The sequence below is a fragment of the Micromys minutus genome (assembly GCF_963924665.1).
Source record: "Micromys minutus genome assembly, chromosome: 4".
Lineage (NCBI taxonomy): Eukaryota > Metazoa > Chordata > Mammalia > Rodentia > Muridae > Micromys > Micromys minutus.
The window spans coordinates 55,545,441-55,566,018 of NC_137973.1; the positions used below are offsets into that span (position 1 = coordinate 55,545,441).

The 20,578-nt window shown below is 38.8% G+C and overlaps 1 protein-coding gene across 2 annotated transcripts in view; it reads left to right on the forward strand.

The window, feature by feature from the left end:
- PDE5A (phosphodiesterase 5A) overlaps positions 1-20,578 on the forward strand; it is a gene marked incomplete at its 5' end in the record, with an annotated part of 121,547 nt that overhangs the window by 16,487 nt on the left and 84,482 nt on the right. For both annotated transcript variants that reach the window (XM_080916311.1, XM_080916312.1), the window contains 2 exons: positions 1,901-2,489; positions 15,430-15,519. In XM_080916311.1, coding sequence (XP_080772437.1) covers positions 1,901-2,489; positions 15,430-15,519 — 679 coding nt within the window. The remainder of the gene's footprint in view (positions 1-1,900; positions 2,490-15,429; positions 15,520-20,578) is intronic.

The following is a 20,578-nucleotide window of genomic DNA, read 5'->3' on the forward strand; positions in this document are numbered from 1 at the left end:
CAGTTTTATCATCATGGACTCTAACCCTCTGAAACCATAGCTGCATATTAAAAACATTCTTTTATAAATTGACTTGGTTATGGTGCTTTGTCACAGCAATAGGAAAGTAACTAAGAAAGAAGCAGAAACCAGGATGTGGACTATTGCTGTGACAGGCCTGACCATGGAATATTTTTGGAGGAATGTGGAAGACTTTGGGAATTTGGACTGGGAAAGCATTTTGATTTCTGTAAGCAAGGTTTAATGGGCCACTTTAGTAGGATTTGGAAGACAGTACTGCTGAAAGCAGTGTGGATTCTGCAGGTTTGTTTCAAGAGGTTTCAGAGGAGAACAATATTAGCAGTTGGGCTGGAAGTGTAAATATTACTTTATATTCTCAGATGATGAATGAGATGAGTGCTGTACCCAAGTTGTGTGAATACACAGCTTGGGATGAGCCCAGAATGTTTCTTTCTCTGTTCCAACTCTCCCTAGATGTAGCCCTGGAAACTTCTAGCCTCTCTACAATCTAGTCTTTGAAGCTGACTGATTCAATCTGGCTTCTCTCTGCTTCTGACTTAATTGCTCTGCTTGGCTGCATACTAATTTTGGCAGTATGCTCTAATCTTTTAACTCCTCATTTTCTGGTTTGTTATGTTTTTACCTGTATGTAGCTTGTTCACTTTCTGCAATTTGTTCCTGTCAAACTGTCCCAGTAAAACTTACATATACACGTACCATTATATGATCTTTCCTCCCTCCCCTCTCTCTCTGTTCTTAAGTAGCCTCTCTTTCCTATGTTGTTCTTGTGAGAGTTGGGCATATGCTATCTTTTTCATTCTGCCTAATCATTCCCTAATTCATCATTTTATCTGCCTCTAAATTAGACATTGCTTTTCAAACATGGCTGCTTCCTTCTACAAACTAACTTATCCATCATTGTTAGGTATTAAAGGTGTGTACTAAAGGATTGTCTGTATTCTATCCTATAATCCATGACTTGTGTACTTTTTGTCCAGATCATATAGTTCTAGAAGGTCTTTGGATATGATCCTTTGCCACAGCAGCCATGTTACTGGATTAAAATTCTTCTATATAAAAAAGCATTCTTGTGATATTTTGGCAAGGAATGTGGCTACATTCTACTCTTGTCTTACAAATTTGCCTGAGGAAAATTGAAAAGTTTTAATTTTCTTGGCAGAAGAGATTTCAAGACACCTTAGTACTGACTCTGTCCCATGGTTATTAATAATCACTCTTATGTAGGTCTACAGTGAAAAAGAACAAGTAAGGCACAAAGAAATAATAAATAAGAAAGAAAAAGGAAGAAAAATAAAGAAGTAGAAAACATACAGTTTGAAGAGAAAAATAGCACTAGGAAACTAAATTTTGGAGCCTAGGATTGTTCTGAAAGAGATGAAAAAAATTAAAGACTGGATTCAAAGTAGAATAAAGGAAGAAGGGCCCTCAGGGCAAGACCCTAACAGTTAAGTTCCCAAGGAATTTTCCGTTCTTTTAAGGACACAACAAATTAAAGCTCCTCAAAGAATCCAAGGTCTGGGACATGTTAATTACACAGTCTAGCACTGAGCCCCAGTCCCAGCTTCTACAAATTTTATTTGTGTTAGTGCACAAACTTCTGCTAAAGCCAGCCTAGTTTTTCTTTGTAGGTGTCATGCTGTGTACCAGATGGAATCAGGATGCTGCTTGTCTTTGCTACAGCAGATGATATTACAGTCAAATACCCTTTTATTTCCTTTGTTACATAGAAAAGGAATTTTATCTTAGAGAAAAAATTGCCATATATATTAATATTCCAGAAAGATTGGAGAATGACTTACACATTGACAAAGGTTTTGGGCAGCTTTAAAAGACCCCTTTCCTTCAAATATCTAACATGTCTCCATATTTTGTTCTGCAGAGACATGGTCAATGCATGGTTTTCAGAGAGAGTTCACAACATCCCTGTGTGTAAGGAAGGCATCCGAGCCCACACCGAGTCCTGCTCTTGCTCTCTCCAGCAAAGTCCTCATGCAGATAATACCACCCCTGGAGCACCAGCCAGAAAAATCTCTGCCTCTGAATTTGACCGACCTCTCAGACCCATTGTTGTCAAGGATTCCGAGGGAACCGTGAGCTTTCTCTCTGACTCAGGAAAAAAGGAACAGATGCCACTAACCCCTCCAAGATTTGATAGTGATGAAGGGGACCAGTGCTCAAGACTCTTGGAGCTAGTAAAAGATATTTCCAGTCATTTGGATGTCACAGCCTTATGTCACAAAATATTCTTGCATATCCATGGACTCATCTCTGCTGATCGCTATTCACTGTTCCTTGTCTGTGAGGATAGCTCTAAAGACAAATTTCTCATCAGCCGCCTCTTTGATGTTGCTGAAGGTTCAACACTGGAGGAAGCTTCAAATAACTGTATCCGGTTAGAGTGGAACAAAGGCATTGTGGGACACGTGGCAGCTTTTGGTGAGCCCTTGAACATCAAAGATGCCTATGAGGTAAGTAGGGGAACAATGGGGAGGAAAGAATGGTTAGGACATCAAACAAAGCTTGTAAATAAATGCCGAGAATGTGGGAATTTGAGATGCATTTGCATAGTTATTGAAAGCTGGAATGTAGCCAGGGCTGTAGCTCAGTGGAGGACTGCTCCTGTCGAAGTCTTGGGCTGGATCTCTAGCCCTCAGGGGATTGAGGAGATTTAAAAAAAATAACAAGCAAAACAGCGAAGAGTGTAGGATAGCAGCCTTGCTAGCTTGCCTATGCCAGTCTTTCTTCCCTAGTGCTTTAGTCAAGGGCAGGGTCCAAGGGAAGTGTTTTCTTTTCCTATTAAATAAAATATGAGCAAATCCTTCTCATGTTTGTAATGTGATGATTATATATAATGTACCTAGCTATCTCTATATGAGCTTTGCGATTTTAAACTGAGATTCTATAATGATAGAATAATAGATAGAATAATGTTTGAATAAACCCTGTAAAAATAAATAACATGCCTGTCATCTTTTCCTTCATGTAGGGTACATTCAGGAAGTCACTTCCATCTTTTGAAAGCACCATTGATACCAGAGTTTGTCGTTTTTACCTTCCATCTTTGCTTGTCTTTATTTTATTTTATTTATTTTCTCATATGATACACTTGGGGGCTGCAACATGGTTACAGCTAGGTCATGACAGAATTCTGATAGAGCTGGAGCGCATAGCCCTAAAATGTGAACTCATTTTAGTGATGTCACCATAATTCCCTTTTTAAAAAAAGTTAAGAGTAGTTGCCTGGTAGCATTAGCTGTCCTGTCATTATTCAAACACCACTGATTGCTTTATAATTGTTTAAGTCTTTCTTTCTTTCTTTCTTTCTTTCTTTCTTTCTTTCTTTCTTTCTTTCTTTCTTTCTTACTATTTTGCTTTTATGTCTATCCATTTTCCTAAAAAGTTTCTATTTCATTTTCAATAGATCCAAACAATATCTTACATATTTACCAGATCATTATTATCTTTTTATCTGTTGATGGGCACCTATGTTGGTTCTGTTTCTTTGCAGTAGTTAATAGAGTGACAGTAAACATAGTATAGAAATATACTCCATGGTCGAGTATAGAGCTCTCTAGCTCTATGCCCAGGAGTGAAATAACCAGGCAGTATGATAATTCTAATTTTTTCAATTGTTGAGGGGGGACCTCCAAGCTGATTTTCATGATTACTGTAATAATGCATGCCCCAGGGAGCAAGGGTCCTCTTCTACACATTATCCAGCATTTGCTATCAGATTTCTTTTCTCTTATTTTCTTCTTTCATTATTTTTTAAAAAAGATTTACTAGAAATTTATTTTATGTGGATGAGTATTTTATCTGCACGGATGTATGTGCACTGTGCTAGCAGAGGTCAAAAGAGGATGCCAGATCCTCTGGAATTAGAGATGCTAAGTGGATACTGGGAGTCAAACCTGGGTCCTCAGAAGTACAGCACACGCTCATTACTGCCGAGCCTCCTCTACAGTTTCTCTCATCGGATCTCTTAATGACAACCATTCTCAAAGAGTGAGGTGATGCCTCAAGAATTTTTAATTTGCATTTCTCTAGAAACTAGAGATACTGAACACTTTAAAATAGTTATGGTCCATTTGTGCCTTTTGTTTTTGAAACTGTCTATTCCATTCATTTAACTCAATTGGTGGTTCCATTTTCTCACTATTAAACTTTTTCAGTTCTTCCTATATTGGATATTAGCCCCTCGACTGAAGTACAGCTGGTGATGTTTTCTCCCAGTGTGCTCTGCTGATAGTTTCCTTACCTGTGCAGAAATGTTAATTTCACCTTGACCCATCTGTTCAGAAAGCTCTTTCTACTCCAGTCATTTGGAGAATATTCCTTTTTTTGTCTTACAGTTTCAGCATTTTAGGTTTTTTGCTTGTTTCTTTATTTTGTTTTTCCAGTCAGAATGTATCTGTGTAGCTCTAGCTGTTCTGGACCTCAGAGATCTGCCTGCCCCGCTTCCTAAGTTCTGGGATTAAAGGTGCACCACCACCTGACTGCATTTCAGTTTGCAAATTAGTTTCTCTGGTCCATTTCAGATTGATTTGCGTACAAGGTTAAATATATGAACCTAATGTTATCCTTTCACAGGAGGATATTCAGTTTTGCTACCATTGTTGAAGAGGCATTCCCAATGTATATTTTTGCCTTCTTTGTCAAAGATTATGGTGGCATGGCTTTGCCACCTTTTGTCTGGGTCTTCAATCCTATCACTTGGTCCAGTGTTTGTTTTTATGCCAATAGTACACAGTCTTCATCTCTGCAGCCTCACAGTGTGTTTGAGGTGAGATATCATGATACTTTCAGCTACATTTTTACTCCTTAGGATTGCTTTGGCTATTCATGGTCTTTTGTGGTTTCATATAAATTCTTGGATAGTTCTTCCCTGATCTGTGAAATGTGACATCAGAATTTTGAAAGATAGTGAGATAAATTTATAGATTAGTTTTGGTAGTAGAAGCATTTTCACATCAATTCTGCCAGTCTCAGAGCATGAACATGTCTTCTGTCTTCTAGTAAGTGTTTATTAGATGTAGGCATTTTTCTGGTAGATTCTATAGTCTTTCAAGTGTAGGATTATGTTACCTGTAAATAAGGATGTGACTTCTGCCTTTTCTGTTTTTATTTCTGTATTACCTTTCTCGTATCTAATTGCTAAGACTTCACACAAATGTTAAGTAAGATAAGGAAGAGTGGGTATCGTATCTTATTACTCACTTTAAAGAATTTTTTTTTCAGTTTTTCTCCATGTAACATAAGATGACTATAGGTTTGTTGTTTATAACTTTGTTTTCTTGAGGTACACTTCATCTATTCTTAGTGTCCTAGTATGAAGGCAAGTTGAACTTATTGCATGCCTTTTCAGGATCAGTCAAGATGATTATGTAGTTTTTTCCCCTTAAGTATGTTATTTCATTGTTATTTGTGTTTTATTTACTTTTGTTCAATCAATCTTGACTTTCAAGAGATAAACACCCACATGGTCTTAATGTGTTTTTAAATTCATTTTGCAAGGATTTTGTTGGGTTTTGCATATGTGTTCAGCAAAGAAATTGGACTTTAGTTTTCTTTCTGTCTATCTACCCATCCTTCTTTCTTTCTTTCTTTCTTTCTTTCTTTCTTTCTTTCTTTCTTTCTTTCTTTCTTTTTTCTTCCTTTCTTCCTTCCTTCCTTCCTTCCTTCCTTCCTTCCTTCCTTCCTTCCTTCCTTTCTTTCTTTCTTTCTTTCTTTCTTTCTTTCTTTCTTTCTTTCTTTCTTTCTTTCTTTCTTGTTGTGTCCTTACCTGGTTTTGATGCCTTAATAATACTGGCTTCACTGAATGAAGTAATTTCAGTGTATTGTTTAGTTTTCAAGTGTCTGTAGTTTTTATACTGTCTCTTGTTGATTTTTACTGTGATTATATTGTGATCTGAGAGGATGCAAGAGATTATCACGATTTTTTAAATTACTCGTCGATACTTGAATTTTATACTATGATATATATGATTGATTTTGGAGAAAGTTCCATATACTGCTGAAAAAAATGTGTTTTCTATCTGTTGGGAGGAATAGTATATATATAAATATATATGCATATATATGTTAAATCTAGTTGATTGGTTGGCAATATGCTTTAGCTGAAAAATTCTTTGCTGTTAGTATGGAAGGCTTCTAAAAATGAGAGTAAAGTTTCAAAGTTCCCTACTATTATTATTCCAAGACTTTTTTTTTATTAATGCCTTATAATTTTGTTTTATGAAATTAGAACCTCCAGTATTGGTGCATACATGCTTAGAAATCTTGAGAAATTGTTCCCTGTATTACTATATAGTGTCCTACTTTATCTATTCCAACTGGTTTTGATTTGGCATTTACTTTAAAAGAAGGATAGCTAAGTCTCCCTGATTTTGTTTTTCATTTACTTAGTAGTTTGTTCTCCATACTTTGATATAAGCTTTGGGTATCTTTGCTTGCTAATTGTGTTATAGACAATATATAATTGGTTCTTGTTCTTTTTAAATCTGTTTCATTAGTCTGCATTTTTAAACTGTGAGTTTAAATTTATATTTAAAGTTATTATGGAAATGGGTTTGCTCATTGGACTGAACATGGGGACCCCAATGGAGGAACTAGAGACAGGACTGAAGGAGTTGATAGGGTTTGTGATTGGAAGGGGAGGGGGAGGGGAGGGTAAGGGGGGAAGGGGATAACATTTGAAATGTAAATACAGAGAATATCCAGTAAAATGAAAAAGAAAGAAAGAAAAGGGTTTGCTATTAACTATGAATTTGCTAGGTTTCTTTTGTTTTGCTGTGCCCATTGGCATTTCATTTCTTCCTCCATTAGTTTTGAGGGTTTGCTGAGGTTCTTTGTCAGTCTATTTTGTCTTTCTGTTTATTTCATGGAGTGAGCACTTCCATGCATTCTTCTAAAGGAAGCTATCATTCCTCTTCCTCCCTGTAAAGTATTCCAAGAAGAATTTCCTTCAGTGCTGGCTTGGTTGTCATGCATTGCCTAAATTTGTGTTTGGAAATATCCCAATTTTGTCATCAGTTTTGGAAATAACTTTGCTGGGTATAGCATTCTTGGTTCACAGTTATTTTGCTTTCATATTTAACTCCATGGTTTTCTAACTTTTATGGTTTCTGAAGATTCTGAGGTTAATATCCTGGTGATAGTTTTTCTGCCTTTCTGTGTGATTGATAGTCTTTTCATGCTGATTCTATGATTATTTCTTTACTTTTTGTTTTTGCATCTTAACTATGATGCTTCCTGGAGAGTTTCTCCGTTCTGCTTGGAGTTCTGTGTATCTCTTCTGTTTAGATGCTCATTTCTTTAAGATTGCTGCCATTGTTTCATTATAAATAGTCTATTTTATTTAGTTTTATCGTTGCTTCTTTGGCACTATGAATATTCAGGTTTAGACTCCAGAATGCATCCCAGATTTCTCTAAAAATGTCAATTTACAATCCTTAATTGTGTGTGTGTGTGTGTGTGTGTGTGTGTGTTTGCCTCATTGTCTTGACTTTGTCCTACATTCTTGAAATTCATTTTCCTTCACAGCTTGTTGTGATTTTTGTTTGTTCATCTCCTTCATCTCAAGTATTTCTATTTAGTTCTTTCTCAGTTCAGTCTCCTGCCTGAAACTTTCTTTCATATTTGGACTTTTCACCTCAGTTTATTGTTTTACTCACTTTGGAGATTGTCTTGCTGAGTCATTAGACTTCATTAATTCACCCATCTGTTTTAATCTTCAATATGGTTATTAATTATATGTTACAGTAAGACTGAATTCTTTCTCAGTTGTTTCAGTTCTCTGTAGTGTTGGATTCTCTAAAGGGGAGTTGGTCAGTTGAGGGTCAGTTGGGAATCAGTGGGCCGAGGGTGGTCGCTGGAGCATTTGCTTTGCTGTGTCTGCTCATCTCTTGGAGCTGGTCTTTTAGTTCTTATCTCCCTTAGGTAAGAATCCATGTTTTGTTCTGTGTGGGATATTTACATAAACTACAGCTATAGGATTGGTGAGACTTGGTGATGACTGTCTGATGGAGTCTCTGAGGTGATAGTGTCTTAGCTATGTGCCAACAGCACCATGTGCACACTGGACTCCAACACAACCACATGCAGTACAACTTTAATCACCCCTTTGATTCTGTGAACTTCCTAGAGGCGGAACCTCATTGAAGTTTTTCTAGTATGTGGAGGCTGTCACTTGAGTCACAGACACAAAGTAACCCAGACCACAGCAGAACAGTCTCTTGGTCCTTTGGGGACTACTGGAACCCCAATGTCAAAATCCCACACCCACAATAAACTCAAATACCACCAAAGCCAAGCTTCTGTCTCCCAGGGGACCTGAGCACTCTGGAGCTGAGGATTTAGTCTTGCGTTGGTCCTGGAGCTAGACGTTTGGTCACATGGTGCTCTCGGGTCCCAGAGGCCTGTTTTGTTTTTTTTTTTCTTTTAAACAAATAAACTTATGCCTATGTTTCTTTTAAATGGAAATGTTGGCTCTGAGGTATTTTAATGAAAAGTTTTGATAGTTCTACATTTATTACAGCTGTGCTCAGGCTTCACATTTGTTTCTCCAGTTTTTCCATTTAAAATATATTCTATGTGTTAAGGCTGCATCCATTATTTATTTTATATGTATGTGTCTTTTGCCTATGTTTATATCTAAACCTAAATCTATATCTATATCATTTATATTTTCATCATCTTTATCTATATCATTATCTATATCTATATCATTATCTCCATCTCTATCTAATCTATGTGTGCCATGTACATCTCGGCCATCAGGTTCCCGGAAACAGGAATTATATGCAATTATTAGCCTCCATGTGGGTGTTGGGAATCTAATCTGGATCCTCTGGAAAATCAGTCAGTGCTCTTAACCAGGGTTCAGTCTTTACAATACCTTAAGGTGAATTATAATTCTTAAACAGAACATCTTAACTGGGAAATGCTACTTTGCTGAGTGATGAGGTAGCTCAAGTACCTAATGATCAGTCTAGCTACGTGCTAGAACACAACAGTGTGGCCCAACTCAATCCTATGTTACTGTTGCCTGTTTTAGTGCTTGGCAGATATATATTCATTGCATTTAAATTGTGTTAGATACAATAGACAACTAGAATTTCCAGCATAAATATCAGATCTCAAACTGGTCATATCTGTCAAGGAAAGTGTAGTCAGGATCAGGTATGATATCCAGTGAGGAAGATGAGGAAAGGTTTGTTTGTTTTGAGAAAGAAATGCTTGGATGATATGGAAATGCTGGAAAATATGTAGGTTCTGGGTGACCTGGATGTGGGCCTGGTTAGATGCAGCAGGAGAGAGAATTGTGAAGGAGAGTCGGGGAAGTAGGACTGTGGACTGTGTCAAAGTCGGAGCAGATGTTAAGGAACTGTGGGTGCACAGCCAGGAACGTGCCGAACTCTTGATGAAGGGTATATCACTGAGTCAGAACTAAAGGAGGAATTAAAGAAGTTTTGAAGGGCGGTGAGAATGTCTTGAATTGTTTCACAAGGATGAGTTGTCATCTTGCCTGTGATAAAACCTATTAGAGAATCTAAAAGATGGAAGGGAGGACAGATTATTTTAACCCTCTACTAGCAAGTGGGTCTTCGAACCTTACTCCAGACTGACACATCAGAACAAGGAGTAGAGGTCCCAGCAGCAGGATTTGCTGAGCTTGGCAGCTGGCAGGAAATGACAGTGATGGGAAAAAAAATCAGAAATGCCTGGAATTTTGGAAAGGGGTAGAGGAATAATGATGCCCAAAAGAATCAGGGGCAGGAATGTGGTAGGATAATGAGGTACTTTAACCCCAAGGGTACCCCCATCCCATTCCCACCCTCCCACCCCATGCCCCAACCCCAATCTGTTGTGTATAAACAACTCTTGTCATGGAGCTATCCCCCACCCTCTCTGACCTCCGTGAGTAACATCACATGGTAGCTAAATCCAAGAGCCACAATTCTTCAGTTGCTGCCAGATTTTCAGGTTTGTTCTTTCCTATTGTGGGTGACAGCTTGGGTTTGTAGTTTTCAGTAGCACCTTGCTCCCCAAAACTGTAGGACCATAAATACCCTTTAGCTTTGTCAAAAAATCTGTCACCTGCCCTGTGGTCTTGCATGTTTCCAGCCTGTCACCTGACTGTATTTCACTTAGTATGCTTCCCACGTTTAAAGTTTGACAGTGTGGTTTTACCTTATAGTTAATGACAGTTTAATTCTTAGGCCATGGTCTAGGACAATGAGTTTCTCTCATTTGCACGAGAATCCTAGGATGAAGGCTCTTAGCGTTGATTTCTCCTGCTCTTCACTTTGGTACCCTCCCTCAGTGTTTATGGTGGCCTTGAGGATTTTCATGTCCACTAATTCAATGTGTCCTAACTTCCATTGGTATTAATGCTGGGAGTCAGTTGTTCAATGAAAAATTCACCTCTCAGCTTCCGGCGTAACTGGATAATAAAAATGCTGTCTCAGAGCCATCTGTAAAAGCAATCAGCCATGACCATAAGTTTGGATGCTCCTGAGTCTGACTCCTTTAACCACGAGCTTGTAAAAGTGACACCGTCAGTGCGTTTGTTCCTCAAGGATATTTGCCCATGGAACACCCTAAAGGTTATGATGCGGCAGAAATGCAAGAGGTGGCCACAAAGTATAGTAGTGCTTGTACAGACACTGAGAACAAGGCTTAAATTTTTATAGATACTTTAGTTATGAGAAATGGTCAACATTTGAGGCACTATTTAAAAAATTCACCACAGAAAATTATATAAAATAACACAAACGTGAAAATATAGTTAACACTGAAAAAAGAAACACATTTCCATATTTTCAGTTTAAGTCAATCTCCTCAGCTTAGCCCAGTCATTCTGTTGGACTACGTCCAGTACCAAGGAGAGGGTTAGCTGGTGAGAGAGGTTTAAACAATGACTGATGTGGTCTTATGACGTCCTAGTTGAAGAAACTTCTTTAGTGTGGTGTATTTATCAATAGTAAGACAGTATTAAAACATTTATCAATGAGAAGAAAAGGAAACATTAATATGTGTAAGATATCGACTTAATAGGAGGACTCATCATAATAACAAAATACCCAGTACCTACACAAGACCACCTTGAACTGGCCAACTTTCTAAAGAAGGGTTGTATATTATACTGCCCATAATACACAGGCTTTATAGTGTTAAAACTCCTGTCTCTCTCCTAAACTAGCCTGAATGCAAAGCTTGGCTTCTGCTTCTGTGTGACAACCACTCCATGTGGACCTTGACTCGGTAGAGTGCAGATAATTAAGGAGGAGTCATATCACTACCTGGTTGTCATCACAGAGCCGCCTCTGGCCTTTGCTTTACCCTTCTCTGTCCCTCTTTTCCAGAGGAACAAATCAACTTCTCTCGTTCTGTGGTTACCAGTCTCTACTAAGGACTCGTCAAGTTCCTTTCTTAAAGTCTCTCTGGTGAATTCCTAATGAGTGCAGTTATTTCCAAAATAAATATTAGAAAAGGAAGGAGCACCAGCAGATGCCTCAATTTAGATAAATGGTGGGCCCTTGCGGTGTTGCTGTGCCCCAGGGAGCGCAGGCTGGGAACTGCTGTCTCTTGTCTGGGCGCAGTCATTGCTCTAATTTTAGGCATTATCTTTAAAATGCCATTCTTGGAGAAAATGAGCCTTACTTGGCAATTCTTTTGTGCTTTTGTTTTTGTTTTCTATCATTTTTATTTTTATTTTATTTTTGAATTTACAGATCAGTATAAGATGCATCCACACACTTTTTTTTTGTTTGTTTTTGTTTTTTTCTGGCTCTCCACTTGGCCTTCCTGCTTTGCTTCATTATGCCCCCCCCCATGGAAGTACATGTAATTAAATAACTTGCAGACATATTTTGCTAAATATTTCATTGTGGTTTTAACGTTTTCATTGGTGTGTATGTGTGTACGTGTTTGTGTGTCACCCTTGTGGAAGTCAGGGAACAGTTTGAGGGAGTCAGTTCTCTAGTCATGTGAGCACCAAGGATTGAACTCAAGTTTCCAGGCTTAGCAGCAGGACCTTCATCCTCCAAGCCATCACACTGCACTTTCATTTGTAATCTTCAGGAAGAACATTCTACATACAACCAGTGATCAAATTCAGGAAATCTGACAGTGATGTGATGCTATTATCTAATGTATACAGAGCATCTCACACTCCATCCTCAGCTTTTCTCAGTTTTCTGTTAAATATCCCTTGTGCAGATACTTTCCTTTCCAGTCAGGATGTGATTCTAGATCAAAATTTGCAGAGTTGTCGTGTCTCTTTCCAAATAAAACAGCTTATCATTATGCGTTTATCTGTCTTGATTTATACATTTTTGAAGAGTACAGGGCAGTTCTTAGACTGACTTTGTTGGATAGACTGGAGCTATGCTCTTACTGCAGGAATACCCACAGATGTTTAATCTTGAGACCTTGTTTGGTTTTCTAAACAACTGATTCTCAGTTCTCCAGCATGAGGTGGAAGTTTACACTCCTGTTTAATTCTAAAGGTACCTGGAGGCACAAAACCTATATGATAAGGCGGTTGGCTCCACCAAGATGCTCTGACTCCCAACAGCAGCCCCAGATGGGATCCCAGGCAACTCATACTTACTTCACATTGTCACAGTAAGAGTTCTTGTAACCTTGTCAGCTTCAGTCATTCGATCAGATGATCAACAGTACTCAGCAAGGCTTTATACCTTTTGTTAAATCTCAGAAACACTCTGAAGGGAACACAGGGCCTGAGCAAAGGGGAAAGGAAAAAAGCTCCCTCCCTACCCCTGTCTGGTGTTTGGTTACCCCAGCAAAAGGTTGGCCTAGAAGTTCCACTAACCTTATACCCCATGTTTGTGTTGTAATTTTGGTGTGTAGACACAAAGTTTACGGCTTTGATTAAATGGCCAATTTAAATCTTTATAAAACGAATTTGTAATTCCCACGTTCATTAACAAAATTTTTACAAAAGATACATTTGACTCTCTACATTTGACTTAGTATTATGTAAAATAATCCACTAATTGTTAACTTTTATTTCTTTAGCCCATCACTGTCAATATCTTTCCACTCTCTTCAGATACAGTGAAGTCTAAAGATAAACATGTCTAGATATGCAATGCTAAAATAAGAACTATTTTACTAGCAACATTTAGCAAACACTTCCTGTGAAGCTGAGTAAAAACCTAGAACATATTTGCTGGAAAACAGAAAAGAATGTAGTGTTTGTAATGTAAAATGTTTATACTGATTTAGCTTTTCCTTTGAAGTTATCTTTAAAGCCAACTTCAGCGCTATCCTCTTGAGAAAACTGGCCTCATTTCTGACCCCATTTGATAGAATCTGGTGTAATTACCTACTTCATTCACAGTTTTGGCTTTGCACGACTTTAGGTCAATTTAAGGAAAAAATAGAAATGACCTTCAGAAGATGAGGGCTTTCCTGAGTGAATATTCCGTGGTCCTGAGGGGAATTCCAAATGTGGCTTTTAGAGCAAGGAGACTGTTATTAGGTAGAGGACAGCCTCACTCAGGTCAGACGCTTTGGAGGGATGTTTTCATTCTCACCTGACCATCCATGCTTACACCTGATTTTCTTTTCTAAGATTTCAGTCCTAATGAACAAGACTTGCTCTGAGGATTACAATAGTACAAAGGACCATGTCTGATAACAATAGTATCATTCACTATGATTCTCCCAATTGTTAATAACTACCAAGCATGAAGAATACAGCAATGGATGGAAGAGGGAGCTTTTAAAAACTTTCGCAGAATTCATAGTTCAGTTGTAGATCTTGCTAATCTAAAGAATGACAGGATACCACCTTTAGAAATTTCACACTTCTTTAATGTCCAGTGCGGTTTTTAGATCTGCATCCCTGTGCTTTAAAAAAGAAAAAGTAAAGATGTGACTAGAAAGATGGCTTAGCACCTGGGGCACACGCAGAGGACAGGGGTTTGTTCAGTTCTCATCACCCAGAGCAGAGAGTTTACAACTGCCCTAACTCCAGCTGCAGGGGATTTAGTGCCTTTTGGTCTCTTTGGGCACCTTCTCTCTCTTTCTCTCTCTCTCTCTCTCTCTCTCTCTCTCTCTCTCTCTCTCTCTCTCTCTCTCTCGTGTGTGTGTGTGTGTGTGTGTGTGTGTGTGTGTGTGTGTGTGTGTAATACAATTAACAAACAGTTTTTAAGAACAAGGAGATTCAGGAACAAATGAAATCCTTATTAACACCCAATAAAGAAGCATCAGCCCTTTGGAGGGCAGAGGGAGGAAGCATTTCTTCCCGCTGAGACTTCCTTTAGACTTTAAAACCAAACAAGAGTCTGTGGCTTTGATGCAGAACAGGATTTTAGGACCTAGCCCATTTATGAAGCAGGGTTGAGGTTTAAGGAAGCAATTTGTTAGTGAGACTTGGTAAAAGGGTTAAGAGAAATAGAGGCACTCAGAAGAAAGTAAGACACGCTTAAGAGTGAGCATGGATCACTCAAAGAAGAGTTGGGCTCATTTGTGTTTTAAACAGTCACATAAAGGATTGGGGTGGGGTTTGGAGTTACTATCTTTAAAAAGTTACCAAGGAACCTCAATGAGGTCACTGATTGGGTCTTACTGGGCAGCTTCAGGATACAGCTGATAAGGTAAGACTCTAATCGACAGGGATGAAGGAATGTATCTTTAGTATAAACAAATCAACAGATTTCATGTCCTGGGGAAAAGGTTTGAGGCCTTGCCTAACATCATATACATTCAGGCCTAGGTCATCATTAGTTTAACTTAAGGTAGCTGTATATGAAATGGATATTAATTCTATGCCAGCAACTTTTATGGAAAATGTCATTTGTGCTAGAATCACGGCTGGCACGGGGTTTTATTGAGACTGTAGGATGAGGCTCCTCTTTTTTTTTTTTTCATTTTCCCGTGGTTTCCATATCTTACTCTCTGATTCTTGAAGGACATGGTGGATGTGTAGAACAATCCTTGCAAAAGACATTAAGTCATTTATTAGGAAAGCTTTAGAACAGGACAGCTTTTCTGTGAGTGACATCGTAGAACCAGGCAGAAGACAGATGGGGTCAAACGATTTTTGTCAGAGGGTTAAAGAGGCTACTTTTCCTCAACCATAAAACTCTCTAAATATTTTGTATGTCATTTATTCTTAAATTATTTTAAAAATATTGTTTTGGGTTTGAAGTGCTTAATTGTCATAAACACTGGGACCCCCCAAATCACCTTGAAACTCATCTCTGTCAGATGCTATGGGCTTACATGATTTAATGTCTTTCACAATGATAAAATCATTACTCAATGGTAACAAGGTAAGTCAAAGGTTGCATTTCTCTAATCTAATTCAGGAGAAAAATGAAATCAATCTTTGTACAGGCTAACCAATAAATTGAATTTCTCTTTCCTTCCCAGGATCCCCGGTTCAATGCAGAAGTTGACCAAATTACAGGGTACAAGACACAAAGTATCCTTTGTATGCCAATTAAGAACCACAGGGAAGAGGTAAGCCAATCTTTCATTTTATATAAGAGGTCATTTAGAATATTTTTTATTTTGAAAAACATCATTTTAATTCTCATATGTATGAAGCAATACTATATTGACAAATTATTTGCTTAATTTGAATTAATTTTCTGTTTAAGAATTTTTAACTGTAGTTACAATGTTGAATGGTAATTAGAAACTTTGACATGACTATTGGGAAACAAATTGTGTACATTTCACTTCTTATTTCTTTTCTGTAGTTAGAGTTTCTTATTCTATTTTATATATGTCATTATGGTATGATTCTAATGGATTTATTTCATGTTGTATGTTATTGCCTAGATAATGTTTACCTCATAAATGGTCCTCCAATTGCTATCATTATCAGTTGATTTCTTTGGATTTACATTGCAATTTTGGAAAACAGAAATTGCAGCTAGTTTCAATGATATAGGTTTAGATATAAAATTATAAAAAGTATGTGAAAATATTTTATATTTTACTAAAGTTTTGTTAGCACCCAGTTTTCTCTTTATTTTATACTTCTGTGAAAAAAGTAGTAAGTTGTCAACTAAACCAAATGTTTTAATTGCACATTCTCAAGTCTGAATTCACATTACAGTCAACCAGGGGATTCTGAAAGATCACCAGTTGGGTGAGTCATGGCTTTTCAGATAAAGAGAGTCAATAGAATGCTTATAAATACAGCTGAGATTTATTATGGGAGTTGGCCAATATAATTGAAGGTCATCATCTTCTTTTATTAGCTGTGGGAACTATTTTAGTGGGTGGTATAATTAAGGCTTGAAAACCTTGGGGGGGGGGCTGCTGAGTAAGACCAATTCCAAATGCTTTAGGTCCTAGAGTTCTGATGTATGGAGGTGAGACTGGCCAGCATAACTTTAGGAAAGAGGACAAATAGCCTCTCCCTCTGGCTATCTGGTCTACCTAGATCCTGAGTGGATTGGACAGTGCCCACTCTCATTGACAGATGGAGACTCTTCTTCATGACTCTTTTGATTCAGGTGCTATTCCTTCTTGAGACTCCCTTACAGACGTACTCAGAAATGGTTATACCTGTTGCCTGTGTTCACCAAAAGAGGAAGATATAAAAAATTAACCTTTAACACCAGTTATGTTGGAATGTCTGTACTAAATGTTTTTCTGTTGCTATGATAAAACATCTTGACCAAGGACAACATAAGGAAGAAGTTTTATTTTGGTTTGCATTACTAGAGGGAGAGTCAGTCTACAATGGTAAGAAAGGCATGGCAGATTTCCACCTGAGTAGGAAGCTGAGTAATCATGTCTTCATACTCAAGCACAAAGCAGAGAGGGTGACCTGGAAACGGGGCAAAGCTTTGACCCCCACTGACTTTCTCCACTGACATACTTAGCCTTCTCGGATCCTCCACAAATAACACTACCAACTGGGGAGTGAATGTTCAAATACCCAAGCCTATGGGAGACATTTCTGATTCTAACCACAGATCCTCAGAGATTCAAAGGCCACTGTAGGCTTCTATAAACTTTGTGCCTATCTTAACTTCAACTGCATAGCAGAGAATTGTCTGCATGGGCACTGGGACAGTGGAGTATAAAATCATGCCTTTCCTATGCTTCATCCTCATATTGAATTCATAGCCAACAAGGGTCTAATCTCAGCCAGAGTCGTCTTCATTTTAATAACATCCCTTCTTTTCCTCTTACAGGCACATTTAACTTTTCATGGTCTGGGCCAGTTCTGTCCTCCTGAGAGTTCCCAGGCCATGCACCTTTAGTTAAGGTGTATCTCCAGTTAGGCTGTGCCTCCAAAGTGAATTTGAGAAGCAACCATAGCACTGAGGCTTGTGCTTTTGAGACCAAATTCTCTGTCATTCTCCTGGAGGAGTGTAACTGTGAATGTCAAGAAGTCCCCTGGAGGTTTATAGTTCTCATATTCCACAGCATTGAAGGGAAATAGGTGTATGCAGGTTGATTAGCTCGCTGACTTCTGTTAGAGAGACACTGCTTCTCCCAAGAGCTATGTCAGGACTACCTTTTCCCATGCACTTTATTTCCTGAGGCAAGCCTCCTGCTAACTGTACTTTTTCTCCTGTAAGTGTCTGGTCTCTGTCTTCCCCCTTGCTTCCTAGAGGGCTTCTCATTTTGGGCTATTGCAGGTTAAATTAAAGCTCTCAGACATGTGGTTATTTCTCCTTGTCAGGCCCTCAGGGTAGCTTTTTAAATGGTAGGTTCTTTTTTAGGGTGTGCCTGGCCACTGCCCACTGAGTCATATGCAGTAGCCGAAAGGAAAGGATATCGCTAGACTTTTCTAGTCCCGACCTTCTGCATGGGGAAATCACTGTTTGACCAAAACCCACAACTGGTTTGGGGTTTGTGAAGCTGTGGGTTGTACTGAGGGTGGGACTGCCTGGCTCTACTCACCTTTGGGTGAGGTTTCTGCTGCCTCCACTGTCAGGGAGTCTGGCTGGAGCTGTCTGACATGGTTTATTTTCTTCCGGTGGAGTTGCCTGCCATTCTTTTCCTCCACATGTTTCTGTCATCGCCGTTGTGAAGTTCCAAAGCTCTTCTCTATCTTTGGAACAGTGACACAGTTGTGTTCTTATTATCACTCTTCTGCTTTATCACATCAGGCAGAGACAGCCTCATGACTGCTAACTTACCGGAAGTCTCTCGAATTTTCTCAAATGAAGATTTACAGGCGGGCACAGTGAGACTTTTGGAATAACTGTAAAGACTGAGTGTGCTGAGCTCGACTCTCATCTTATTGCTTCCTGTATGACTAATCAGGGTTAATCCTCTGAACTTCCCTTCTCTGCAAAGTGGTGGGGTGGGTAATAAAAGACCCATTCCCAAAGCTGTGTTCTCACAGACAGAAGGCTGGCCATGCTTTGTGACACCCGTGGAAACGGTCAGTAAATAGTGCTTTTCCAAATGACACAGATGAGTAACAGTAATGGAACTTGTAAGAGAAGGAACGAGGGAGCCCCAGGCAGTCACTAGCCATCTTGTAATCTGCAGGATGGACCCAATGACAGTTGCATAGCCTGGTCTTGGTCGTTCTGTTTATCAGACCTTAACCAACTGTCAACTTTAAAAGAAACATGGCCTTCTAGACTTTTCCTTCTTTCTCATAGTTGAAGCAGAGTGGAATTGCCTTCTTTTTGTTTGCATCATTTCTGTTGAGCTATGGCTCCTGTTCTAGTTCCTTACCTAGGGACCTAAAAGAGCCATGATTATTAAATTACTGTTTATCTCTTGTTTATAAAATATCTTATACCTTTTTAGTGACAGTAGTTTTTTTGTGGGAAATAGTTCTGGCATTTGTGTGGCTGGGAAGGTTGAGTGTTACATATTGAAGCCTGTGTTCTGACACAAGCCAGGACACTCTGAAAGATTTTCTAGGATTCACTAAATGCGGAGTATTGCCTCTTATTATGTATTTACTTATTTATTTATCTTTGTGTAAGCTCAGGCGTGTGAGTGTACACACACACACACACAAACATGCATGGAGATCAGAAGGTATGAGTTTTAAGAGTTGTTTCCCTTCTTCTATCATGTGGGTCCTGGGAATTGAGCTCATGTCTTTAAGGCTGGTGGCATGCACCTTTACTTGCTGACCCATCTTGTCAGCCCAGCCTCTTGTTCTTATGAGATATATTAGCAAATTAAAATTTTCAGGAGTTCTTTTCAATAATGTATAATATTACATTGTAATCCATTGCTGAAATGGATAGAGCAGCGTCGTTTCGGAAGCCGGGATCATGGGATCTACAGTGTAGAGAGTAAGATTTTATATTTCTTCCCTTTCTCTCTATTCCTTCTTAAGTTAGGTATTAATAGGTGGCAGTGGTGGGGAGACTAGAGAAGCTCGAGGAAGCTACAATAGTCTATTTCAGAAAGATCAAAGAGCTGTTAGTCAGAGGCAAATGAATTGCCAAAGGACAAAAGTCAATCAAAGGAGAGAAGATCTGTACTGGTTATGTATGAGTGATTAAGCAGTGTGTAATAGGTCCGGGCAAATAATTGCCTCATTGTAGAAGGCAGTTGCCGTGTATGATATTTCTGGAGTAAATACTGTGGGAATTGTTCTAGGGGTCTGTCATTTTCATAACACCCTTAGAAGCACACATCTTACATCCTCATACCAGAACAGGAAAGTAAACTGGAATATTTAGGGGTCTTGGTCACATAACTAGGAACTTTAAACCAACACCCTCAAACAAACCTTTGGACTGTGTAGTCACAATATGGAAAGGAATTACTGACATTCCACCATGGATGACAACTGCTCTGTCTTTTTCTCTTAAATTTCTGTGGCTCTGCATGGGAAGGAATGGGAGGGACCCTAATGTGGTGCTGTGGGCATAGCAAGGGGACCTGATGGTCTTCTGATGACCATTCAATGTTAGGGCCTAAGTCACTTAACACAAAGATTCTTTCAAAGTATGAGACAAGGAAGGGGCAGAGAGACACATTCTCTAGTACCATAAGAAGACTCCATAGGCAAGGTTTTACTAGGGACAAAAGAGTTACAAGAGGGTTCTTGTACTAGGGGCCAACATGCCCCAGAGAGCAACCATGGTATGCCTGCAAAGCAAACTGGAAGAAAAAAAAATGCAAGTGTGCTTTTCAGACAGGCTATTAAATTTCATTCAAACTTAACTCTGGATTTTTCAGGCAAAGGTGCTTGAGACAGTTCTTATTTTAGTCTCTTGCATTAGTTATTTACGTAAGCAGACAGAATTCTCTTATGTTTAGTAAAGGAGTACAGAGAATTCAGCCGCCACTGGACCAGATGGCCTATTTCGGAAACACTGCCCTTTTCCAAAGCATTTTTCCTTGTAATGTACTAGAGACCAGTGTTCCTCTGTATTTATCCAGACCAAACCTATATACTAACTCCCATGCAGGGATTCATCATTTGCAGCCTCCTGCTGCTTTCTCTGTGGATCACCTAGGGAGAGGTGAGTAGGAGACAGAAGGCAGGATGTTACTGAATAATGCAGTGCTGAAGAGAGCATCTGCCTGTTCCTAACTAGATTCCTGAGAGATGAATACTTTGATGAAT